The following is a 26,646-nucleotide window of genomic DNA, read 5'->3' on the forward strand; positions in this document are numbered from 1 at the left end:
ACATAAAATACAAGTTGTTTTACATCTATTTGCCATGAGTATAAGAATTTTTATTTAAAAAATGTTTTAACATGGCCTGGGACAAGGAAAGCACCTAAGAATCAATGGGGGTGATCTTAGCTATGACTCACTACATCAGAGACATGGAATCTGAAGAAACCACTTCTATAGACAGGAACCCCAGTGGGGTGACAGAGTCACCAACCTACCCACAAAACTTTCAACCCAAAATTTATCCTGTGTAGAAGTAATACAGGCATGGAGGAGGGGTCAGAGACTGAGGGAATGGCCAAAGAATAACAGGCCTAAATTGAGACCCATCCCATGGGCAAGCACCAATCCTGACATTATTGATGCTCTGTTGTGCTTGCAGACAGATGCATGCTGTCCTCTGAGAGGCTCCACCAGCAGCTGACTCAGACAGACACAGACACCACAGTCACACAATGGATGGAGATTGGGAATTCTTACACAAGACTAGGAAGAAGGATTGTGGGTCTAGAAGGGGATAGGAACTCCACAGGAAGACCAAGAGAGTCAACTAACCTGGACCCTTGGGGCTCTCAGAGTCTGAACCACCAACCAAAGAGCATACATGGGCTGAACCTAGGCCTTCCCGCTCATATGTAGCAGATGTGCAGCTTGACCTTCATATGGGTCTAAAACAACTGGAACTGGGACTATCCCAAAGGTATTGCCTATAAATGGGAAATGGTCTTCTAGCTGGGCTGCCTTGTCTGGCCTCGGTTGGAGAGGAAGTGCCTAACTTTGCAGAGACATGAAGTGCCGGGGGTAGGGGGCGAGGTTAGTATATTCAGGGGGCCCCCACTGGCATGGAGGAGAAGGGGAAAGGGGAGGAGGAAGGATTGTGGGAGGGAGTGACCAGGAGGGGGCAGTGAGCGGGATGTAAAGTGAGTAAGTAAAAAATTAAGTCAAATTTTAAAAAATGTCATAAGTTTAGGATGAAGGACAAAGTATAACAAGAGTTTACAACTATTGTTAAGCAAGTTATCAACAAGAGAGAGACCTTTTTTACTGTGAAACTTACCAAATACCCAGAGGCCTGTAGGATTCTTTATATAGGGACAATCTTAAATTACACTTTTAGACTTGCAATTCAGAACTTGTGGCTCTGTCAATTCCAGTAGAAATTTTGAAGTGTTTGGGGTTTTTGTTTGTTTACTTTTCTCATAATATTCTACCAAGAACTAGGGAAGGAGACAAATGAATGTTCCCAAACCTTTCTGTGTGACTGAGTTTATGCTGCCTTTGGCAATCTTCTTCTCAAGACAACTGTCTCAACATTAATTGCTCCAAGAAAGGTATTGGCCAACCCTGACTCTGTTCTGAATCAACTTTCACTACTGCAAATGCTGTTGGCACAATGGAGTTAGCCACTTCTGACACAGTACAGAACATGCTCTGCAGAGTTAAGTCACAGCAGGTTTAGCCGAGATGTCCTTACCATGCCACCTCAGCTATGCTGCTCAAGGACAGACATGCTGTTTGTTTGGTTTCTCAAGTTTCAATTTGCAAACAGCAAAATTTTGTTAGAACTCTAAATTACGAACTTTTAAAATATAATTAAACTTATAAAAGAACAAAATTTTAATTATAAAATAACATGATAAAAAGCTCCTGATAAAGTGCTGATGAGATGGCTCAGTGGATAAAGACATTTGTCATTAAGCCTGAAGACTTCAGCTCAATTCCCAGGTTCTACATGACAGAAAGAGAACTGACCGCCACATGCGCTTGATGTAAGCACACACAAAGTTAGTGAGTGTAAAAACTCAATGTTTTCTTAGAATTTAAGTTGGTAAGTATAACACATTTACCATTACATATAAATAATCCAGATGTACAATTTATATATATAAATATATATTACATAAATATCTATAGAGATACATATATTGTCTACAAAATAAAATTCTATTTTCTAAGGTTCTAAATGTTTTTGAGGTTGTATTTACAATCTCAAAAGCAAAAAGGAAAATTAATAGCAATAACAGAACACAGAATTTTAAAAAAACTTTCTTTTGGTTTTGTAACTCCAGTGCCTACTAAGACACAGCAGGTATACAATAAAACTTCCTGAGCTATAAATTGAAAATATCTCTGAATACAAACTATGTGCCTAGCACTATTATAACTGTTTATATCTACTATTTTATACAACTGTAAGGCTTAAAAAATTAGTATTATAAAACTAATTTACATTATGAGGCATATAATGGTTAAATTACTTGTCCAGAATCATACTGACAGTATTAGTGTAATGATGATACTAATATAAAACCTGAACATTAAGATAAAAATTTCAACATTTCATTATTATGCCAAATAAGTCAGCAAACAAAATACTTGAAATCTGACTGACTTTACATTGTATTTTCAAAGGCTCTCAAAATACATGTAACATGCTGTTGGCACAGCAGTTAAGATCACTTGTTAATCTACAGAGGATCCAGGTGTGATTCCCAGAACCCATATGGTGGCTCCAACCTCTGTAACTCTAGTCTCAGGGGACCTCCTGATGCCCTCTTCCGACCTCTGTGAACACCAAGCACACACATGATGCACATACATACATGCATATAAAAGCCATACACATAAAATAAATAAATCTTTAAAAACTAAAAATCAATATGTGTGACAAGTATGTTCTAAGTAGAATTTGTTGAATTGAAATCAACATATTTATTGAAATGTACATGTTTAGCTAGTCTAATACCTCATGAATTTAGAGAGAAATATAAGTTCAGTCCTTGTATTAAAGAACTTTCACACATTATTGTTCTAACCAAACACTGTGGATTTTCAAATTACATGGCTTTCTTTTTAAACAAGTCTACTTTTCAATAAGTACTTCACTATAGGTTACATATTTCCATTCTAATACACAAATCTAAGGAAATCAGAAGAGTTTACCTGGTTGAGTAAGTAAAGAATCTTTGTCAAGATATGCAAGCATCTTCTTGGATTGATGGGCGTTTCGTTAAATATGCGTGCCTACAGAAATATGCAAAATAGTATGCTATAAATGGTGTATTTTCTATCTCAAATCATCTTTAGTAACATTAACAATATGTTGGCACGCTATCGAAGTAATGTCAGTTGTCTAAGCTCTCAAGTTGGTATGGTGTACAATAATTACCAGATATGGCCTGCTTTCCTGGCTATACTTTATTCCCTTAGGTTGACAACTTCAACTTTAAAGACTTTACCAGAGTATCTGTCTACACATGAATACCACGAGCTTACTCTCTGGAAGTTCTTCCAGTAACCCTGCACTTACCACACGGCAGAGTCTGCATGTCTATACACTTCTAGAGCTCCAGACTCTCCCATTTCCTCTACTGGACACCCTCTGCACTGTGCTACACTCCTCTGCTACCTTTAATATATAAGTAAACGAATTTCTAGTTTTGATCAAATGTGGGGGAAGTCTGATTTTCAGACAGTCGGGTGGGTCCATTGTCCCTCATTGTTATTTTGGCTATCCTGACTTTAGTAGGATACTACTAGGTTCTTTGCCTGTCATTCTTCTTTTTTTATTTTTTTTTTATTTTTTTTTAAATTTTTTTTTCTGAGCTGGGGACCAAACCCAGGGCCTTGCGCTTGGTAGGCAAGCGCTCTACTACTGAGCTAAATCCCCAACCCTTTGCCTGTCATTCTTAAACAGACTCTATAAGGCACTGTACACATCCAAGCCATACCTCCTGCAAGACAGCACTCTTCTCCAAATGCTGGAAAGGATTGGAACCACTACCTACAGTGTAAGAGAAAGAGAAGGTCTTCAGTAGCTGGACTGCACAGACTTTTCTAAAGGAGGATAGTACATGCTTGGGAGATCTCACCTAAACAGAATGATCCCTTGGAAGTCACAAGGACGACCATTACTAATATGCAAGTAAGTTGGATGAAGTAATTTTGATTCTGGTACAAATTCTGTCATTGCCATATTGAGAGATCTTGGATTTCTCCTGATAGAGGAACCCTGTCCAAAATGAGTGCCTTCATTCCCTGCTTCCCCCTCTCCCACCCCATGGATGTTAACAAATGTGTCGGTTCCACCACCACCAAGAGTAATGAGATGACAGGACACTATGGATTCCCCTAAAAGCAAACCCTATTTTATGTGTTTCACACATTTACTGAAGCAGAAAGGAACAGTTTCGCAGAGAATCACAAATGTAAAGAGGCCATGCAGGATGAGGCCATGAAGGTCCACTAACCCAACCTTCCACCACACTTGTGGGAGCAGCTACCACTGAAGAGCTGAAGATTTTTTTTTTTTTTTTTGAAGAGGCTTGGCATCTTCCCCACTTGCACTGCACCACAGACAGGTATCAACACGCAAGTCACTTCTGGATGCCTGCGTATTCAATGAGCTGTGTCCCACCGGGCAGTCTTAACCCCTGGGAACAGGAGAATCAAGGCCCTTCAGAGTCCATAAACACGCAACCCTGGCCCGGTCGACCCAAGCCCCCAAAACAGGGGGTGCTCGCCCTGGGGCCTAACCCCACCAGCAACCCCAGACTACCAAGACATGCGCGCGCACCTCCTCGCCCCCCGACAGGGCCCCACGGAGGGCCGGCTCTGAGGGGCTCCGTCGGGGGCGGGAGCGGGGGGCGGGGACGCGCCGGGGCGGAGCCGCGGAGAATTCAAGGCGACTCCCGGCCCGGAGCGCGCGGCCCGAGGGGAGGCCCCGGCGCCGGGGGAGGGGCTTCAGGCAGACCCCGCCGCTGCGGCCGCCCCCAGAGCAGGTGGATACGGGCGAGGGAAAGGGGAACCCTTGCGCCTGAGGGTGGGCGTCCGGAGCGCCGCGCGTACCAGACTCCTCGTCCTTCTTGTCGAATTTTTTAATCATCTTGGACGGCTTCCCAGCGCCCAGACCCACCGCAACCGTCCCAGGCGCCGCAGCCGGCGAGCGGAAGACGCTGCAGGAAGGCAGGCCCTGTGTTCTCACACCGGTTGGGCCAGCGGGCCTTCACTCGGGGCCAAGGCCCGCCCCCCTCGGGCCTCCGCGGCCGCCCTTGCCCCCTAGGGACGCAGGCACGCCCTCTGCTCCGCCTACTGCCGCACGGGGGCGGAGCCGGGCTCTGCCCCTAGGCTCGCCACGCCCCGCTCCACAACCTCTACAACTCAGGTCTGAGGCTACAAACATGGAACTTTATTTGGTTGGTGACTTCTCCAGGTCCCCTCAGTTCTTGGAGAGCGCAGAGAGGGGCTTAAAGGATTTGTCTTCACTTAATGACAGCCGCATTTTTGACCACCCACTGCTGGGCCCTTCCATAGCGAAAGCAGCTCTCCCCTGGCACACTTCTTGTAGGCTTCTCTTCTAGGAGCTTTGAAAATGTCAATGGTTCCCAAAGCACTTGCGAAGTTGGTGTTTCATCCGCCGACTTCATGGAAACTATGACAAAGCACAGGACACAGAATGTTCGACTCTGAGAGCACTAAACGGGTACTAAAAGGAAGACATGATGTGATCCTTTTGGAGAGACCGGAAAGCTGGTCTTAACTCTTACCAAGAGGTTGGATTTTGGGACTGCCATTCCCAGCCTCTTATGATTCCTTCTTCACTCAAACCAGTGTAGTCTACGTAGCTTTCACCCTTTTCAAGTGATTCAATCTGTGACCATACTGACTAACACTCAAGCAATTTAAGGGACAATCACGTGCCTCAGTGCCTTTCCAAATGTTTTTTCCTTTTTTTTTTTTTTTTGGTTTGTTTTATTTGGTTTGGTTTGGTGTTTTATTTTTTTTGGTTTTTTGGGGTTTTTTGTTTGTTTGTTTGTTTGTTTTTTGTTTTTGTTTTGTCCTCGTCTCAGAGTATGAAAAACACACTTTTTAATACCTTGGGCATCGGAGGCATCACATTCCTAGTTGGTCTTTCCAGCTTCACCTGTTCTTAGGGAGTTGTCTAAGATCTTAACTACAGTCCTCCATGGAGGGTGTGGTTTACTTCTTGGGCAACCTTCTAACCAAACTTCACTTCTCAGATCTCTCTCTCTCTCTTTCTCTCTCTCTCTCTCTCTCTCTCTCTCTCTCACACACACACACACACACACACACACACACACACACACACACAAACAATGATGGGGGACAGAGAAGATATTAGCTTGAAATGGCACCACTAGTAAAACGCCCTGGCAGATTTGTTATTGTTGAGGAAATGTACCATAACTGTCTGTCCGTTTTAGGTACAAGAGTAAAGCACTCACACTTGGAGAGGGTATATGTAGTCACCATAAATGACACTAGAGCCGAAGGCTGACACACTACTTTATACATGGATATCTAACTCATCCTGCCAGGGACAGGGCTCTTGAAAAATTAGAAAAGGTCTTACCTAGCTTAGATTACATATCCTTAAGAAAAATTCCAAGCTGGAAAGGGTAGCACACACCTTTAATCTCAGCAGATCAGATCTTTGAGTTCAAGGACAGCCTGGTCTATACAGCAAGTTCCAGGACAGCCAGGGCTATACAGAGAAACCTTGTCTTGAAAAAAACCAAAAGAAAAAAAAATTTCCCACCATATTTAAATTCAACTGAATAATGTGCCTAAACCTTAATAATGGTGCCACTTAAGATGGTAACTCCATCCCGACTAAAAGTACTATGTTAGGGGCTGGAGAGATGGCTCAGTGATTAAGAGAACTTATTGCTCTTACAGAGGACCTGAGTTCGATTCCCAGCATCCACGTGGTGGCTCACAACCATCATTAACTCTAGTTCCAGGTGATCTGATGCCCTCTTCTCTGATCTCTGTGGGCACCTAGCACACAAGAGGTAAGCAGACGTACATACCGGCAAGACACTCATACACAAAATAAAAACGAATAAACCTAATTTCAAGTTTTAAATACTATGCTAATGAATGTAGTTGCCTCGTTTGCCTCGTATGAAGTCTGACCCATATTCTTTCTCGTCTATGTTCTGTGGCTGAAAATGAAACAAACTTCAGAGGAGGAGCCCTCTTATCCCTTAAACCACAGTCGTTAAGAGTTAGGGAGGGACAGGGACGTGAAGCCTGGCAATTGCCCAAAACAGGTAGTGTCAGAGGAGTATGAGGAAGAGTGAATAAACTGGGGGGGGGGGGGGGGGGGTTGAGGCTGAGCTCTTTTAAGCCAGTTGCATCGCTCTGCTGCTTCAGCTCCTTTCAACATTGATCCAGTGGGGGGCGGGGTTTTGTTTTTGTTTGGTTGGTTGTTGTTTTTTCCTCTCTATAGATTGGTTTTAGTTGTACATGGGCAATCGAGGAGAAGCATGGGTAGGGACAGCATGGAAGGGGTAGCAAATCGGTATAGGAGGAACAGAGAAGACCAAAGGAGCCAGTGGAAGAGTGGTGCAATAGAACCCATTCATCTAGGAAATGACTGCCTTATGCTAAAGCGATGGCTGTGCGTCTAAAGGTCCGTCCGTGCGTGTCTAATATACAGTTGTGTATTTGATACCCTGAAACTGCTACGTAGTGAGTCCCAACCATACAACGGAGACAATCTAATCCCATGTTTATATAATGTACAAGACCTTTCTTGGTCTAGACTGCTGGTACCTTTGGTGTTTAGTAAGAGTCTGACACAGAGGCCCCCAGGAGTGTCATCAAATGAGAGACAATATATTGAGGAGTCTCAGTATACTGTCTATGTAACCTGGTCCCAACCCTCCTTTACCCCAGTCTCACCTTTATCCCACAGAGACTCATGGGTCTCTGAGAGACAACATACTTTTTCTGGTGGTGTTGTTTCAAGACAGGTCCTTGAACTCACTCTGTAAACCAGGCTAGCCTCAAACTCATGAGATCTGCCTGCCTCTGCCTCTCAAGTACAGGGGTTAAAGGTGTGAGCCACTACATTTGACTTGCAATGGACTCACTTAACCTTTGGCCCTTTAAAGCAATTTTCCAGAAAGTATGAAGGTAGTGCACAGATAAACATTTCAACCTATATGTACCTAAATATCAAAATCACAATTGTCAGCAATTATAGTATTATTTGGTTTGAGGGATGTTTGTTTTTAGCCTTTAGAATACCTCAGTAAGGCAAAAACTATCAAAGTGTTGGATGATACAGTTCAGGAAACCCTTATATCTTCTTGAACCTTCTTGAAATTTGAGTATTAAAATAGTCATCTTAACTTCCTTCTCCTAGGAAAATTAGTGTTTGGACACATCACAAAAGATGCCAGCTCAGACAAGTAGATTCTGTCTCCAACCCACTTCTAGGTCCAGTAAATCACATTACAGAAACAGGAGACCTTACCTTGTTTCCTTGTCTCTCTCTGGTCGACTGGGGCAAAGATGAGATTAGGATACATTTTTTTCTGTTTCCTTAAAGCGTGGACTTCAGAATACCTCCCTTCAATCTTGAAATCCTTGTCAGTAGAAAACCTTAACCAAAAAAAAAAAAAATCATACTTGGTTGGTCCAGGGATGCAGGTTAATGGCACTGGTCACCTCAAAGTCAGCTATATCCTCACAGATCCCAAGAAAGAAGAAAGGACAATGACCAGAAAGTTGGGGTTCTTGGTTTTAAAAAAAAATGGGAGGGTTTGAGAGCTTAACACACTGCAAACCTGGCAGCATATTCCAGAATCCTCTCTCTTCTCAGTATTAAATAAAAATCTCCTCCTATGAATAGTTTCAAATAAAACCTTTTAATGTTTGCTAAAAAAAATTTGTTCACATGTGTGCATTCATCTGTTCATGCACATGCACATGTGTGCATGCAAGTGTGGAGGCCAGAGACGTCTTTGGGTGTCTTCCTCATTCTACCCTCTTCTCACTGAATCTGGGGTTTGCTAGAATATCTGGCCAGGGGTCTCCAAGGATCCTGCTGTTTCCCAGTGCTGGCATAATGGGTTTGCTCCACACCACCTGGCTTTTTAACATGGATTCTGGAGATTAAACTTAGGTCCTCAAGTGAGCTCAGCGAGCATGTTACTGAGTCATCTCCCCAGCTTTCAAAAACCTCCTTCTTCTTTGTATCTGCATAGCATTTGTTCCTCTTGTCCTTACCTCACACTTTTGTTTTTCTATATCCTCAAAATACAAACATTTAGGGCTGGAGAGATGGCTCAGTGGTTAAAACCTCTCTTCCAGAGGTCCTGTGTTCAACTCCCAGCAACTACATGGTGTCTCATAACCATCTGTAATGGGGTCTGATACCCCCTTCTGGCATGCAGGTGTACATGCTGATACAGTACTTAGACACACACACACACACACACACACACACACTAAAATAAAAACAAAACCCACACCTTTAAATACATTTTCCTTCACTCTTGAAATTACTGTTAGTGGAAACTTTAGTTTTGCATGGCTGTGTTTCTATTATTAGCATATAAGTAATGATATAGACTGTGTTGGGAAGCTATATCTTATATGGATTTTTTTATTGAAAAATGTTTCAATAAAGCATTTTCACACAAACCAAGCAGTGGTGGTACACACCTTTAATCCCAGCACTTGGGAAGCAGAGGCAGGTTTATCTCTGAGTATGTGGCTATCCTGGTCTACAGAGTGAGTTCCAGGACAGCCAAGGTTACACAGAAAGAAAAAAACTGTCTTTAAAAAACAAAATAAAAATAAAACATTTTCATACAAAAATATTTGAAAGTGATTTCCCTCCCCCAATTCCTCCCTGACCCTATTCATTCCAACTTTCTATTTTCTCTTTGGTCTCAAAAAAAATTGAAAACAAAAACAAAGCAAAAAACACCAAAAACAAACAAACAAAAAGAAACACAAAAATCAAGCTGGACATGCTAGTGCATGCTTTTAATCCATGCAATCGGGAGGCAGAGGTAGGTGGATCTCTGTGAGTTCAAGGTTAACCTGGTCTACAGAATGACTTCCAAGACAGCCAGGACTACACAGAGAAACCATATCTCAAAAAAAAAAAAAAAAAGAAAAGAAAAGAAAAGAAAAAAGAAAAAGAAAGAAAAAGAAAGAAGGAAGAAAGAGAAAAAAGAAAGAGAGAAAAATTAAAAGTCTATAAGATTGTCATTGAATTTGTTTTGTTGTGCTGCCCAACAACTCCTGAACATGGGGCCTACCCTGAAATGTGGTTGATATACCTAGTGAGACTCCATTGGAAAAAAATAATTTTCCCTTTGCCAGCAGGTATGAAATACAGATAGTTGCTTGGTTATGAAACTGTAATCTGGTGTCTACTTCTCCCTGTCAGTGCTGGGACCCTTCTGTCTTGAACCTGGGAAGATCTTGTATGAGCTGCCACCGTCTCTATGAGTTCACACCGTGTCTTAGTCCTACTGTGTCTCCCTTACCCGAAGGTAAGGCTCTATTGATGAAGACGACATTTATGTCACGGACATTTATGTCATGTGTTCTGACATCTTTACAACCAAAACTACGTGGGGAAGCTTCTTCGGCGAATCCTCTTCCAGTTGACCTTATCTAAATCTCCCTGGGTTTCCATTTGTCCTTGCTAAATTATACAGCAATGTGCACAAGGGAAAGAGAACAGAAAACAACAGGCCCAGTAAGAGCTAGCACTTCACCTAAACCATTGTTGTCCCTTGAAGTTAGGGTCACCTATCCGTTTCATAGGGAAGATTGGCTTCAGAACTGGTTTTAACTTCTTTTTCTGAGACATTGTGGGAAGGAAGTCATTTTTGTTGGGTTCGCGGCGATAGACAGTTTCCTGAGAGGGGAGAAAAGAGTGAAGAGGGAAGGAAGCTGAGTCTCTAGAATTTTAAAAACGAAAACTGAGTTCCTAGACTAAATCACAATGGGAGGTGAAATGTTAAAATGGCAGACCTATCAGAGGGTAAGTGAGAACTCAAAAACCACAAAGACCACAAAGAGAGGAAGTGGGGAAAGACCCGTTTTGTCCTCAGGTGACTTTCCCAAAACTAGGTCAATTTCCTGAGTAAATGGCTAGACTTTAGTCATGGGCCCCTGAAAATTAATGGCAGAGGAAGTTCCTGAGTTGGAACAGTTTATGGCAGTAAAGTTGTGCCCTGCTCTAAGTTACTCCATATTGTGTAAAACAGTGACTTTTAGCTGTTCCTTTTCTTGGGTGACCCCATTTAACAAAGGAATTTTGGGCTCCATTTTTGAAAGCCAACGCAGAAGAGGATGATTCTTCTATATTTTGCAGCACATGTAGAAACCATCTTCTGTTTAGCACCAACCCTGAAGCAGACTGATAAATATCTTACTCCTAAGACTGAATGGCATGGCACGCTCTCCTGAACTCCATAAAGACACCTAACACCAGGTCGATGGCAGCCCCAACGATGAGTCATCTGAGCAGTGTGTGTACCAAGGGACTGACAGCTCAAGAACTGTTGACTGCCCCTGTGGCTTGGGCTCAGCTTTGTCTCCACTACTTACTTGGCAAGGCTTACTCGATATCCTCCCTATCCAGCCATTCCTTCGTCTATCCAGACCCCACACTGGACCTCATCTCCACAGTCCTATGCCTCTGAGGCTCAGCTGGACCCCCCTGCAACGACGCCACTTAGCTCTGTGCTTCCAGTAGCTTTCAAACTGGGTTCTTCTCCAGATAGATTGCTAATCTTATCTAACCACCCATGGTGCTTCTTTCTTGAATCCATACTAGCTCTCTGCCTATGCCTCCAGTAAGGTCCTTTTAAACTTCTTAAACTCTGAAGCCTCTATATCCTCTTTCTAGACATTCTGAAACTTTCACATTTGTGGGTGAGAGGATGGATGGGTGGATGGATTCACCATGAGACATGTAATGTGCACAAAGTCGAGAGATTTTAGTAGCTAAGATTGTAATAAAACAATCTGTGTTTGCCTGCAGCCAGCTGTCAAGGGAAATCAGGACGGCTTGGCAAATTGCAGGCAACCAAAGGAAGCAATGTCACTTGTGACTTTCTTGCTATTTAATGAGTTCTGACATTGGGTAAAGACACAGGTGTGCCTGTCTGTGTCTCTGACAGAGGACACTTAAAACAGACCTGATCTGTGAATTGCTTGGGAGACCAAATATTTAGGAGTAAATTGGGAAACGGACCCATGGAACTCTACCTTACTTCCTTGGAGACATCCTTATTGATGCTATGTTCTTTTTTTTTTTTTTTCTTTTCTTTTTTCTTTTTTTTTTTTTCTGCTGTGGAAAGGCCATGCATAGAATGAAGGTCTTATGAGGTCATAATTTCACCATTCCTAAAGGTCACACAATCAAAAGCTTTCAGACTCCATTCAATCCAGTCTGACTGTCCATCTGGCTCTCACACCCCATCCATCGTTTTCCTGTCAAGTGATCCAACTGCCTTATACCTAAAAACAAAGCGAAGCCAACCTAACAGTCTGGTAAGCTGCCTCAGCAGGTAAAGGTATTTGCTGTTCAAGCCTGAAAACCTGTGTTCCAAACCTAGAGGTCATTTCACAAAATCATCTCCTGACAGCCACACATTCTTAAATTTTTGGTTGTGAGCCTATCCTTTAACAGCTAAGCCATCTCTCCAGCCCATGTCCACACATTCTAATACACACCTGCCTCCGCCACCTTCTCCGTGTAACACACACACTAATCATAATGACGATGATGCTAATCTTAATTAAAGCTTCACTTTTAATCAACTAATACGCATCTCCTTGTAGCTTTTTTTCCAAGATAGTTGAAGCAGAATGAATCCAGTACCTCTTACATAGCACGCTCAATTAAAAAAAATCCACTAGGTTCCACCTAGGCTCTGTTTCTCCCAAGATAGGCAGTGTCAAGGGTTTGAACTATTCGTCACCTGACTCGGTTTGAATTGCCTTATTCTTGTGATTTATCTCACTAAAGAAAGTTACGAGTAATGTTTTCCTAACGTGAGGCTATATAAAATGCTCCCAGTATGCTGGGAGCAGCAATCACATGATCGGTCCCCTGGCTCCTTTAAAATGTCTATTGAATAGTCATAACCTCTACTGAACACCTCCCTGAATCATATTATCTAAACCTCCCACTCGCATTCCACTCCTCCTTTCCGAGTGTTTTCAAAGCACCTGTCACATTATACATGATCTGCATGGTTGCTTCTTTGCCTGCGGTCTGCATAGATAGTTAAATCAGTAGACTCCCACTTCAGTAAAGCAGAGACTGACTTTCGATTAATCACCAATAATACATCCTTAGTGTCTTAGCTTTCATAGGGGCTGGCACATCGTGGAAGAGAAAGGTTTGTTGAACCATTGACCAAGCTATCAATTGACATCATAAGCTTTTTCTTTCGTAACTTGAAAGCCTTTAAAAAAAACAAAACAAAACAAAACAAAAAAAAAAACTTGGTATCGCCACTGAACTTATTGCATTTTTTAATTCTGAATTCCTTCTCTTTACGCTGTTTTAGTCTGGAGATATAGGACCTTATGAAAATTATTTAATAGGTGACTTAATGAAGCAGAACAACCAAAAGACTAAAATGGAGCTAATGACCCTACCATTAAAAACAGCAGGAACCTTTGCAGAACTGGGTCTGAACAACAACACAGCAACAACCAAAACAAAACAAAGGGGATGGGGAGGTGGCTCGGTGGTGAGGGCAGATAAAAGGGGCCCATTGTCAAGTCCGATGGTCTGAGTTCAATCCCCAGGACCTGCATGCTGGAAGGAGAGAGCTGACACCCCGCAGGTTGTCCTCCGACCTCCACCTGCCACCCGCTCTCCTTGTAAAATGGTTTATATTATTTGACCTAGCCTGTATAAGAGACATAAAATCCTGGTATTTTATTTATGGGCTGTAAACCCAGATTGAGCAGGTTTTGAGTTATTCTAACTTACTTCCCAGCCATGTGTCCCTAGGTACTTGTTGTTTGATTCTCGCCTGGGTTATTTCCACTCCATCAGTCTGTCCTCAGGATCCATTTCACTTCGGGTCCACCACATCTGACAAGGGACATATGGCTGGGAAGTAAGTTACAATACCAGGATTTTGTGTCCTTTGTATGGGCTAGCTAAAATAATATAAATCATTTTACACCTCTTCACAAAAATAAAGCCCTTTTTGGCTCCTTTTCCCTTTTGTTAACCGTTAAAAGCAAATAAGCAGGAACTGAACGTTATTGAGAAGCCAAGGCGGGGTTGGGGATTTAGCTCAGTGGTAGAGCGCTTGCCTAGCAAGCGCAAGGCCCTGGGTTCGGTCCCCAGCTCCGAAAAAAAGAAAAAAAAAAAAAAAAAAAAAAAGAGAAGCCAAGGCAGCATGAGTGGAGAGTTGCCATCTTGACTTAAGCATAACACACCATTACAAGTCCCTTCTATGTTCTTCCTGTCTCTTCTTCCTCCTCCACTCTCCTCTTTACCCCTCCCTCTCCCTCTCTCCTTCTCAAACTCTGAAGCCTCTGTAGCCTTTTGCCCTTTCCTAACCTCCATATATGCATGCCTATAGAGAGATACAAGGGATACAATCTATAGGACTATATCTATCTCCTTCCCCCATTCCTGTTTCCTCCCTTCCCTATAACGTCACCTGGCTACATTCCTGGCCCTTGGACCACCATTCTTCCCCATGGTCTGGTTCTTTTAGGACATCACCCTGTGTGGTCTTTCAATTTTCATTCCCATTGCCCTAATCTTTTTGTGTTCTAATTCAGGTGCTTAGAACTTAAAAAAACAAACAAACAAACAAACAAAAAACCCTGTAATTTACTCAGTGATTTGGCGGTTAGTAGAGTGGTTGCTTTGGTTTTAGCTTGTTTGGGTTTGGAGAAGGACCAGTCTGTACCACAGGTCAGTTACCAGCCTAGGAATTTTGTCACACTGGGTCTGATATCTGTTCCATACTCGGAATAGAGATGTGGTTATAGTGTGCAAGACAAAGTTTCCTAGGCATTCTCACAAGAGACGGTGGCAGAGCCAGAGGCATTAGGAAGGGAATGGAAGCAACAATCGTTGATGTGCACATTCTTCAGGTTGCCTACTGGACTCTAGATTGTGCCCAGGCACAGTAGAAAATTCTTTTCCGAGATGTAATCCAGGAACAAGCGGAGTAGGGGAGGGGTGTATCAGGAACATTAAAGAGCCATTCCAGTCTTTAGAATCCGGTCTTTAATACTACCCACTAATAAAGTGCCACCAGGACCACATCCACGGGAGGACAATCAGGTCCTGCCCCTGACTGCAGGGACTCACTAGGGACAGTTTTGGAAAGAAAGCTCTTAGTGCACTCAGGTTACACACTTGGTTTTCCCCCCTTCTTTGTGTTAAGGAGAGCAGCCCTGGCTACATTTGTATCTGTTCCTTTCTCAGAAGCACTTTACCCCCACTGTCACAATAAGCACTTGAAGTTACTGTAGATGGGCACAGATTCTGAGACCTCACACAACAAATCCATGGATAGATCACCGCATTTTGGCGTCTCTCACTGCCATCCATCTAGTGATTTTGAAAGTACCAACTCCCACCCTACAGTTTTCTCTAAGGATTGGTCTTTGGGCTACCCCATTCCAAGACTCTAATCTCTATAAGATTCTTTCGTCTGTACTGTCAACTTATTTAATTTCTTCCCGTTAGATTGGGTTCGCTCTCTAGGTTGTCAATCTTTTCCTCAGCTCCTGACTCCCAAATATCCCTTAAATTGACTTTCTTCACTTCCTCTGCTCCTTTGAATTTAGTTCAGATTTTCAGCACTGCTCACCTCAAGTATTAAAGTAACATTACAGCTAACCTCTTTTGGATTTTGTCTCTTTTACAACTAATGTACCTACCTTCCTTCAACCTGCAAACGTTCCTTCTAAAATGAAAATCTGATTGCACCTTTTTTTTTTTTTTGAGCCAGGGACCGAACCCAGGGCCTTGTGCTTGCTAGGCAAGCGCTCTACCACTGAGCTAAATCCCCAAACCCCTGATTGCACCTCTTATCTCCTGTCTTTATCCCTTGCGTCCCCAAGCCTTCTTCCCACATCCCTCAGATCAGAACATTTCTCCTATTCTGTCTTAGTGAGTCTCCTCCTTGATTGCTCCCTTTTCCCCAACAGGGAGATTCTTCTCTAGTGTATGTAATTTCTATATCCTAATAGTTTTAATTATAATTTAATTTTAATATTTTTAATTCTAAGTATTCTTGCATCATTCGCATGTCCTGTTACATTAGAATTGTTCTAATGTGTGTCGTTTATTAGATGTCGAGACCTCATCAGGACAGAATTTGTCCTATGACTATCTTTATGGTCTCGTTCTGGTTTTTAAGCTTACTGAAAATGTTCAGCCATTATTTTTCGTGTGTCACTTTAAGACAGCAGTGTCTTGCTGCGTAGTCCCCCACTAACTTCAAATTCAGCACTTCTGGTTTCATGGAGTATATAGCCTGGGCCTACCAGGTAGGAGCATCCTGGTAACCCTTCTCTAGCTTAGGTTGGCTCTCTGTGTTTACTCCAACCCCTGCCTCCCTCTGGTCCATACATAGGCTGCTAGGAGACTTTCTTGGGCACCATTACCTTTAACTGGAACTCTGGGGGAAAGTATATGGGAGCACCATTATTTTCCTGCTGGCCGATGGAGTAGGGTGGCGGGTTGTTGGTCATGAGCAGTAACGTCATGTCCTGATCATACTCTGTCACCTTTACCATGAAACTATTGGTCTTCTTCCTTTGAGTCAGGAATCTCTGCAGTTTACTGGGCTTCAAAGGCTCATAGTATTGGGCCTGAGGGGAGAGAAAGATTTCCAGGCAGACCAAGGAATCTGTTGGTTAATTTATTCCCCCCCCCCTACAGGGTAGGCTAAGAGGCTGAGCAGGGCCTAAACAAATCTGCCTTTAAATTTGTTGATTTGAAACTTTTGGAAGCTCTCTGTCACAGCCTTCCTCTGGAGCTGCAAATAGACAAGGGGCTTGGGGGAAATGCAGCAGAGGGGTTTCCATAGTAACAGAACAAGATGATTAAAGTCATTCACAAAAAGGAAAAAAAAAAAACGAAAGAAGAAGGAAGGGGAGGGGAGGGGGGAGGGGAGAGGAGAGGAGAAGAGAGGAGAGGAGAGGAGAGGAGAGGAGAGGAGAGGAGAGGAGAGGAGAGGAGAGGAGAGGAGAGGAGAGGAGAGGAGAGGAGAGGAGGCGTCACTCAGCCTCCTGGCACAAATAGGAGTTGTATGTGGCTCAGCCTGATTCGCCTTTCTATGCCTGTCTCTGAAGCAGAGGGGAAACCCTGGGAGTGGGAGCCAAGCTCGGCTTTTCTCTTATTTCCGCCACCATCTCTCTCCAGCACAGGCCTTACAAACGAGCTCCAGAGTGTGTTAACAGAGAAAGTCAGTCACGAAGCACAGTGAGTCACCAGAGGTGTGGGTGGGGAAGGGACAGTCACCACCGTGCTAGCTTTTCTCTGAACAGGAAGACTAGAGGGGGCAGGGAGGAAGGAGCATGGATCACACATTTTCCCTGGTTATACTTGCTCCAGTGAAGGATAAAATGAACCGGGATCCCTTTCTCCCCACGTTTCTCTTCCCACCTCACAACCAAGTCCCAGCACTGTATCCCCAGAAGTGGTTCCGGTTTCCCATCCTGGAAACTGGGGATACTCTGAAGTCAGGGCTCTGGACCCATTGCTGAAATCTGCCCTTCGAGGTCTCTGGGGATATGCATTTCACCTACCATATTTGGATGGACTGTGTAGTGTCTGAGGTTCTTTAGGACAAATTTCGACTGTGCAGTCGTGTCATACATCTGAAGACAAGGAGCAGAATTAGTGGTCTCAAGTCACACCTCGTTCTCTCTTCCTGTCCCTCTCCCTCCCTGCCTCTCTGAGTGTGTGTGTTGGTAATGGCAATGGTGGAAGTGGTGGTGATGGTGGTTCTGGTGGTGCTGGTGGCACAGGCCAAAGGCCAACACTGGGTATCTTTCTCTTCACCTTGTTTTGTGAGATAGTGTCTCTGACAAAACCCAGAGCTCACTGATTTAGCAAGACTGGCTGGAAAGCAAACCCGAGGAATCCTCCTGTCTCTGTCCAGTTCCCCCAAAATATTAGAGTTATGGGTCCACACTGCTACATTTTAAAAAATTGGCATTCAGTCTCTTGTATCCCAAGCTAACTTCTGATCTTCTGCCTCCACCTCTCGAGTGCTAGGACTCCAGGCATGTGCCATCATGCTTGTTTCATCCAGGACTGGGGCTTTAACCCAGGGCTCTGTGCATGCTAGGCAAGAATGTTACCAACAGAGCCACATTCCCAACCTTGACCTGGGGATCTGACCTCAGGTCCTTCAGGCTTGTGGTGCAAGCATTTTATCCACTGAGTTAACTTTCTGGTGCCATAGTCCCACCACGAAACAGTATGGCCTCATCTCATTCTTACTAGGTCCTTTCTGGACATTAATGAGGAGAACCTATTCTGCTTCGGTTTTATCCTGCTGTTTCTGGAACAAGGTCTAGAGCCAGGAGAGCAGGATTCTGAAATGGGAAGGATGTGGATGGTAATGGGGACCTGCCTAGTTCCATGTAAAGGGGCTATGGAGATAACTCAGTCCAGAAAGGTGCTTGTCACATGAGCAAGAGATCCACAGAGACCTCTCAAAAACCTGTGAGTCAGGGCACACGATTGTAAACCCAGCTCCAGGAGGACAAATGCAGATAGAACCCTAGTGCTCCTTGCTTAGTGAGGCCAGTGAGACTGTCTCCAAAACCAAGGCAGATGATTCCCAAGGAACAAAACCTGAGGATGATTTCCTGTCTCCATAGACACATACACATGTACCATCCACAAGACCCTCACACACAGAACCTCACACACAGACCCTCACACACAGACATACACACACACACACAGAACCTCACACACAGACACAGACACAAGTACCCTCAATGCCTCTCCACAAGACCCTCACACACAGACACACACACAGACCCTCACACACAGAACCTCACACACACACACACACACACAGAACCTCACACACAGACACAGACACAAGCACCCTCAATGCCTCTCCACAAGACCCTCACACACAGACACACACACAGATCCTCACACACAGACATACACACACGCACACACACACACAGAACCTCACACACAGACATACACACACACACACACACACTCACACACAGAACCTCACACACAGACACAGACACAAGCACCCTCAATGCCTCTCCACAAGACCCTCACATACAGACAAGACACACATGCACTGAGACAGACAGACAGACAGACAGACACACACACACACACACACACACACACAGAGGATGTCACTTGAAATTGAAGGGCAATAGGCAGGTGGAATAACACCCTTCCTCTTCCTTTTCCCTATATAGGAGGAAAATCAGGGACATCAACACAGGCATGGTGGTGGGGCTAACCATTAAGGAGAAAATCAGTTACAAAAGAACAACCACCTAAGAAGTATCTTTCAGAGACCTTCAGAGACAACTCTGCCAATGGAGCCGGGAACTAACGCTCACCGGACAAGGGAGAAGAGAGAGCAGTCTGCATTTCTAAATATCTCTGCAAATATAATTCTTCTAGAGATGTGGAAAAGTTTAAAAAAATTAAGAATATTTATTTAGGGATGGAGAGGTGGCTCAGTGGTTAAGAGCACTGACTGCTCTTCCAGAGGTCCTGAGTTCAATTCCCAGCAACCACATGGTGGCTTACAACCATCTGTAATGGGATCTAATGCCCTCTTCTGGTGTGTCTGAAGACAGAGACAGTGTACTCACATACATTAAATAAATAAATCTTTTTTTTTAAAAATGGCTCTTAACTGCTGAGCCATTTCTCCAGCCCAGAAAAGTTAAATGTTGATGTTGCTCCTGTCTACTTGTTAGCCTCACTGTGTTGATGGTAATGCTGTTATTTGGACTGACGGAGGTAGAGCTCCTCTCCATGCCCTTAGCCCTGGGTTATCTAAGGATGAGGGAAAGTAAGAACAACACAGGAGGCAGAGACCATGAATTACATTCTTTTTTTTTGGAGCTGAGGACCAAACTACCACTGAGCTAAATCCCCAACCCCCCCCTCTTAAAAATACTTATATATTTAATGTATATGAATACACTGTAGCCATCTTCAGACACACCAGAAGAGGGCATCAGATCTCATTACAGATGGTTGTGAGCCACCATATGGTTGCTGGGATTTGAACTCAGGACCTCTGGAAGAGCAGTCAGTGCTCTTAACCGCTGAGCCATCTTTCTAGCCCCCCACGAATTACATTCTTAACAAACTCGGAAGTCAGGATAAGAGGACACAGACCATTCTGTGTGGATCATCAGCTTTGAAGGGGCTCTGTCTCCATAGAGGTGTCAGAGGAAGATGGGGTTCAGGGGAAAGGAGGCACCCACTGGAAAGTGAATGAAGTTAGAAGCAAAGACAAAGGAGACGGGAGAATGGGTGGAACCTAGGAGGGAAGAATACACCATACTTCAGGAGAACAATGCCAGGGTTGGGGCTTTGGGTTAGAAGAGGATGGAAAGAAGGAGTGTAGGCACTTGTCAGGAGGGGTGCGGACAAACATGGGACAGATCACTAATGATTGCTTCATTTTTATCTTTTGAAAAACTAATTTCTACTTGTTCAAAACAAAAGTTATGAAAGACACACTTCACAAGTATATTGTGTGAAACTATGTATATGTATATGTGTATATACATATACTATATATACATAAATATACACACATATATTTGAAAACTAAGAAAATTTTGCTTTGGCAAGAGGTTTGAAGGCCTTTTTTTTTCTCTTAAAGTTTTTAAAAATTATCTTTAGGGTGAAAAGTCTCTAAGGAAAATAGTCTAACTTCTGGACTTTTCTGAGGAATTGCACCCTCTGTTACAAACTAGCCTCTAGCAGTTGACTAAGCTTAAAAATTGGAATATGTTTTTAATTTTGTTATGTTGATTTACATTGTCGTTGGTAAGATAAAAGTTGGCTTCAAAAATTCACTTGAAAGAGATAATCTCGGGGAAGCAACCAATGTATCTAATGGAATTTTGCTTTTAGCGGTGGTCTTGAAACCCTTATGCACTGCTAATGGGAGTGTGAACTAGGGTAGCCACCATGGAAGTCCGTGTGGAAGCTTCTCAAAAGAATTAAAAATAGTGCTACCATGGCTATACCATCCTAAATCAACATATACCATCTCTGTAGATGGATGCACATCCGTGCTTACTGCCTTCACAATCACTAAGAGTGGAAACCAGCCCAGATGACCAATAGACGAATGGATAAAGACATCATGGTCCATATACAGAATGGATTTTTATTCAGCTTTAAAGAACAATGAAATCATGGTAGTTTTAGGAAAATGGATGGACCTATTAAGTAAAACCAGCCATAATCAGAAAGATAAATGCACTCATTTCCTTTCATATACAGAAACTAGATTTAAGGGTTGCGTGCGTGTATGTGTGTCTGCTCATGAGTATGTGAAAGAAGAAAAGAGACCATCAAAGAAAAAAAGAGATCTCATGGTGCTGGGTGTTCTAGTGTCTTTTCTGTTGCTGTGATAAAATACTACAACACACTGGTCAGAAGCAACTTAGGGAAGGAAAGGATTCATTTGGCTTACACTTCCAAGTCACAGCCCATCACTGAGGGAAGTCAGGGCCAGAGCCTGTAGCAGAAAACCATGAAGGAATTGCTGGCTTACTCCCAGGCTTATGCTTTGCCAGCTTTCTAGCACAGACCACTTACTCAGGGAATGGTGTTGCCGACAGTGGACTAAGCCTTTCTACATCAGTTAACAACCAAGATAGTCCCCTACAGGCCAATCTGATCTGGGTGATTTTTCTATTGAGACTACCTACTCAGGTGGCTAGACTGTGTCAGGTTGACAGTTAACGCTAACTAGGACAGTAGATAACACAATATAGGTGAAATGAACCCAGAAGAGGGTGCTATTTAAGACACAAGAAAGTGGTCAGCAAGAGGAGGCTAGAAAACATGGAGAAGCAGTGGCAGGAGGGGGACACACAGGAATAAATTATGCTGACACATACATATGGCATAGTCAATGTCATATTGAAAAGTATTACTGTGCCAGGCTTAGTGGCATAGGCTTGAGTCTTGACTACTGGAGACAGAGACAGAGGGAGAGGCAAAGGCCAAAAGATCTTGAGTTCAAGGTTATACTGGGCATCTTTGTGAGTCCCCTGTATCAAAAGGTAAAGAGAGGACTGTACTGGCTGGTTTTGTTTGTCAACTCGACACAAGCTACTGTCACCAGATAGGAAGGAGCCTCAGTTGAAGAAACGCCTCCACGAGATCCAGCTGTATGGCATTTTCTCAGTTAGTGATCAATGGTTGAGGGCCTAGCCCACGGTGGGTGGTGCCATCCCCGGCTGGTGGTGGCCCTGGGTTCTATAAGAAAGCAGGCTGAGCAAACCTTGTGAAGCAAACCAGTACGCAGCACCTCCCTGCCATGGCCTCTGCATCAGCTCCTGCTTCCGATTCCAGCCCTGTTCGAGTTCCTGTCTTGACTTCCTCCAGTGATGGACTGTGATCTGGAAATGTAAGCCCCATAAGCCCTTTCCTCCCCAACTCCATTTTTGGTCATGGAGTTTCATGGTAGCAATGAAACCCAACTAAGACCAGGGGTGTGGAGCTAGCACAGTGATAGAGAGATTACTCGTGTGCACGAGGACCTGCATTTAGGTTCTAGTACTATAAAACAAAACAGCAAACACTAAACACTACTTTGTGTGGCAACTTTTAAAATCAATTAAAAAGTGGCATAAACTAGTTGATGATGGTGCATGCCTTTAACCCCAGCCCTCAGAAGGCCGAGGCAGGTGGATCTCTCTCTGAGTTCCAGGCCAACCAGTCAATAGAATAAGTCCTAGGACAGCCAAGGCTACACAGAAACCCTGTCTAGAGAAACAAACAAACGAACGAACAGAAATTTACATTTAAAAAAATAGCTTGCTGTCTAGGTGAGTTAGGATTTAATATTTCCTAAGGTAAGTTACTGGTTTTTAGTTTTGTGTCTTGATTTGTTGATGATTTGTCCTTGCTACCACAACTTCCTTGCTCCTTTTTTTAAAAAATGGAATACATTAATCTCACTCTGTATATAAATGTTTGTCCCCTTTTGCTTTCACATAGAAAGTTTATAAACCCACTACTTGTAAGATAGTTTAAGCAATCTTAAGGAAAGGTGACATAGGGACATATATGATTGTTTTTTTTTTTTTCTTACCTCTTCATCATCTGGACCTAGTTGTTTTTCAAATTTAATAGAGGTCTTTGATCCTCCACTTTCTTGAAGCCTGAAAAAAAGGAGTGGGACATTCCGTTGTGTTACTGACTCGCAGTCCTGTCTTTGTGCAGGTCTACAGACCCCCTAAGACTGTTGGGTACTTAGCTTGAGAGGTCACTAACTTAGGTGCTCAAAAATTGAATAGAACTCATATCCATCTTGTGTGCTGAGGAAAGGAAAGTGTAAGATCCACGAGTTACACAAATGTAGACTTCTCTGAGGTAAGTGGACATCTGATAAGCTGGTTTGGTTTTTCTTAGATCATTCAAAGAAGTTGCTGTAGTAGAATGCCCAAGAAATTCTTTCTAGACTACCCTACTGCTATTTCAAATGCCTACTTGTTTGTCCTCCATATAGAAATGGCCCTGACTTTGGGCAGTGATGGCTAACTGGTCAGTCATGAAAAGAAATATAGCCAGAGAACTTCACAACAAACTTTCTGATTCCTATTGGCTTTGCTTAGGCTCATGGTCAAATCATCTAAAAGTTTCTTTTTCTAGAACTAGGGTAGTAACGTTAATCACCAGTGGCAGACATTTGTGATGAACCGTTGTTCCCTTACTTTTCTGTCTTCCACCAGACACCCATTCTCTTTGAGGGAGAGGAGGAAGGAAGTTGCAATGCCTAATTATAAAATATTTTGGACTTCTTGACTCTTCTCTTCCCACACTAGTGACTGAGTCTAGGGACTTGCATTTGCCAAACAAGTGCTCTCTCACTGAGCTACATCCACAGTCCTCCAAGTTCATACTAAAGGGCTTAAAAATATTCCCAAGCTTATTGGGTAGATTCAATTAAGTTCACTTAATCTTAATATCTTAAAGACTATGTTCTTTTGACGTATTCTCTTGCTGTATGTATATAATAGTTAATATTATTGCATAAATTTTATTGTAGAACTTTAAAAAAAATTGTGTGTTTACAAAGGTGCACAGAATTTCAGTCTCTTCTGTAAGGTCAGTTTTAAACCTTGAACTACATGAAAAGCTCTTCCTTATACAAGCAAGACTCATCTTGAGCACCCTGGTACTTTGTTTTTTTTTTTTTTTTTTTTTTTTTGGTTCTTTTTTTCGGAGCTGGGGACCGAACCCAGGGCCTTGCGCTTCCTAGGTAAGCACTCTAACCACTGAGCTAAATCCCCAGTCCCGGTACTTTGTTTTTGGCAAAAATCCTTTTGTTGCCACATGAAATACGGATCCAACTCTGTTTTTTTTTTTCCTGCAAACAGTCAACTAAAACATATTTAATAAAGCTCTACTCCGTGATTCACAACATTGAGGGTGTTAAGCATGACAAAGTTTGTAGAAATTGGTGTTTACAGCTTAGCAAAGAAGATTACGTACTTGGAATTTTTCTTTGGGCCCATGGCTGTTCCCTGAGAACTGGACCAACTGGCAGCAAGTATTCACTGAGGCCTAAACTCAGTGCCTCTAAGTGATTCACGACCTACGAGGCTTCAAGTCAATAAATTATTCTTTTCTTAGCACACACCGTGTGCCCAGACTCAATCTTGATCCTGTGTGAAAAACAAGAGACAATTAATAAATAGTATTATAGATGTGGGAGCTGAGTAAAGTATGGTGATCCTTGCCCTTGAGAAATTGAATTTATTTAACCAATGATGGGAGAAGAAGGGAAGTAATTATGAAACCTGAAACAAAAAGAAAACATATGCACTAATGCATTAGTGACCTCATTTCTTAGAAGTCTCAATTTCATCTGTAAAGTTAAGTCATTAACTGGAGGATTTAAAGGTGACAGTCTAATCTGGTGACAGTGGTGAGATTTACCTATTTAAGGATTCTAAATGAAATGAAATCATATGCACAATGGAAGGGGAAAGTCTGAGGCACTTCCAACTCTCCAGTTCCCTTTTCTTTCAACTTACAACTGCCTGAGAAGCTGAGAAAATGTGTGTGTGTGTGTATGTGTGTGTGTGTGTGTGTGTGTGTGTACATGAACCTGTGTGTGCACATGAGTGTGTGTGTGTGTGCACATGAGACTGTGTGTGCACATGAGTGTGTGTGTGGGTGTGGGTGTGTACTTGAGCATCTGTCTATCTAGGATAGCACTGCTATACTTTTCTTTAAAAAGAGCCATTTTACTTTTAATCATGTATGAGGGACATGTGCACACGAGTGCAGGTGCCTGCAGAGCCCAGAGGTCTCAGATTTCCCCGAAGCTAAAGTTAAAGATGGTTGTGAGCTACCTGACATGACTGTTGGGAGTAAGATTCAGGTCCTCTGCAAGAGCACCAAGCGTTCTTAAGTGCTGAGCCCTCTCCAGTTTCTGCTACATGTCTTAATACGGACGGTCAGAACTGTGTGTACAAGCTTAGGGAACATGCTATGTAGAGAGAGGAGAGATTAATGAGGCTTAGGAAGGAGGTTCCTCAAGGATGTGGGACTTAAGAAGAGTCTTGTAGGATGGCGTGGGAAACCCCTAAACTGGAAGGTTAGTCGCTGTTGTTTTGACTAGTAAGAAATAAAGGCAGGTAACCTATGGGGGCTTTAAAGATAAAGACTGTTGGTAAAAACCACCATTTGGGAAAATGTTCCAAATTCATATCAATAGGTTTCCCACATTAGGATTTATCTCTAGTTTGCTAAACAAACAAAAAGTCCAGACTAGCTAGATTGAATTAAATCCTGAAAGTTCCCTTCTTGGGAAGTGAGTCAATAAGTTCTTTTTCTTGTTTCATGTTTAGTTTTCCTAGAACTGTCTCTCTAGTTTTGAGTATGTATTAAAATTGAAATTAAAAAGTTTGCTACCAATAAGAAGCTGTACGTCTTGTTTGTGTGCAGCCAAGACTGGAGGGAGAGAGTCACACAGAAATAAAAACTACATTCAAAACAGAAAGATACATCTGGGCATGTTGACACGTGCCTGTTGTCCCAGTACTCAGAAGGCTGAAGGAGAAGGAAGCCTTGAGTTCGGAAGGTTGAGGGTAAGCTGGCAAAATAGAGAGACCACGACAAAGAAAGGGAAGGCACGAAGGGGAGAGCAGTAGGAAAGGGAGAGAAAGGAGAAGGACTTGGCATGTGGTACCTTTAAAGACATAAGGAAATCTCAGAAGCGACAAGTCCTTAACAGGGAAACTTTCTGTGTCGAAGGCAGCAATTCTCTTCTGGATTCTGAAGGATTAGCAACCTAGAATGCTGAAATACGCTGTTCTAAAGACAGAATGTAAAGGACAAAGACCCACATTAAAAAAAAAAAATCTCCACAGTCAGTTCTTAGGTGTCTAACCTGTCATTTCTCTTCCTCCCACTGACAGGCCAGCATCTCTCGGTCTCTTCCTTAACCAACATTTTCATCCCATCTCTCAACACACTACGTGTGTGATACACACATGGTATTCTTTCCACACCCATGCCCATTCTAAAAAACACTCCTCCTAACCACTTGATTCTTCTTTCTTTATGCTACCGTGCAGACCAACTCATGGTCTCATGACTCA

General features: G+C 43.0%; 2 protein-coding genes across 4 annotated transcripts in view; both read right to left on the reverse strand.

Annotated features, from left to right (window-relative positions):
- Copg2 (coat protein complex I subunit gamma 2) overlaps positions 1-4,975 on the reverse strand; it is a 128,346-nt gene extending 123,371 nt beyond the window's left edge. The window contains exons 1-3 of one of the 2 annotated variants that reach the window (NM_001106929.2): positions 4,840-4,975; positions 3,723-3,775; positions 2,935-3,015 (exon numbers count right to left, since the gene is read on the reverse strand). In NM_001106929.2, coding sequence (NP_001100399.1) covers positions 2,935-3,015; positions 3,723-3,775; positions 4,840-4,876 — 171 coding nt within the window. In that variant the 5' untranslated portion in view covers positions 4,877-4,975. Of the gene's footprint in view, positions 1-2,934; positions 3,016-3,722; positions 3,776-4,241 lie in introns of both variants that reach the window. The other variant, XM_087657089.1, reaches the window with a different exon arrangement.
- Positions 4,976-5,157: 182 nt separating this feature from the next.
- Tsga13 (testis specific, 13) lies at positions 5,158-26,323 on the reverse strand. Of its 2 annotated transcripts, NM_001107851.1 has the most exon segments (8): positions 5,158-5,422; positions 8,279-8,406; positions 10,542-10,684; positions 16,435-16,641; positions 17,581-17,652; positions 23,127-23,196; positions 24,530-24,702; positions 26,235-26,311. In NM_001107851.1, coding segments are annotated over 7 exon segments (813 nt in total). In that variant the 5' UTR covers positions 24,553-24,702; positions 26,235-26,311; the 3' UTR covers positions 5,158-5,252.
- Between the last annotated feature and the right edge of the window lie 323 nt (positions 26,324-26,646).

Source organism: Rattus norvegicus, chromosome 4 (assembly GCF_021556685.1).
Source record: "Rattus norvegicus strain SHRSP/BbbUtx chromosome 4, alternate assembly SHRSP_T2T, whole genome shotgun sequence".
In the NCBI taxonomy this organism is placed as follows: domain Eukaryota; kingdom Metazoa; phylum Chordata; class Mammalia; order Rodentia; family Muridae; genus Rattus; species Rattus norvegicus.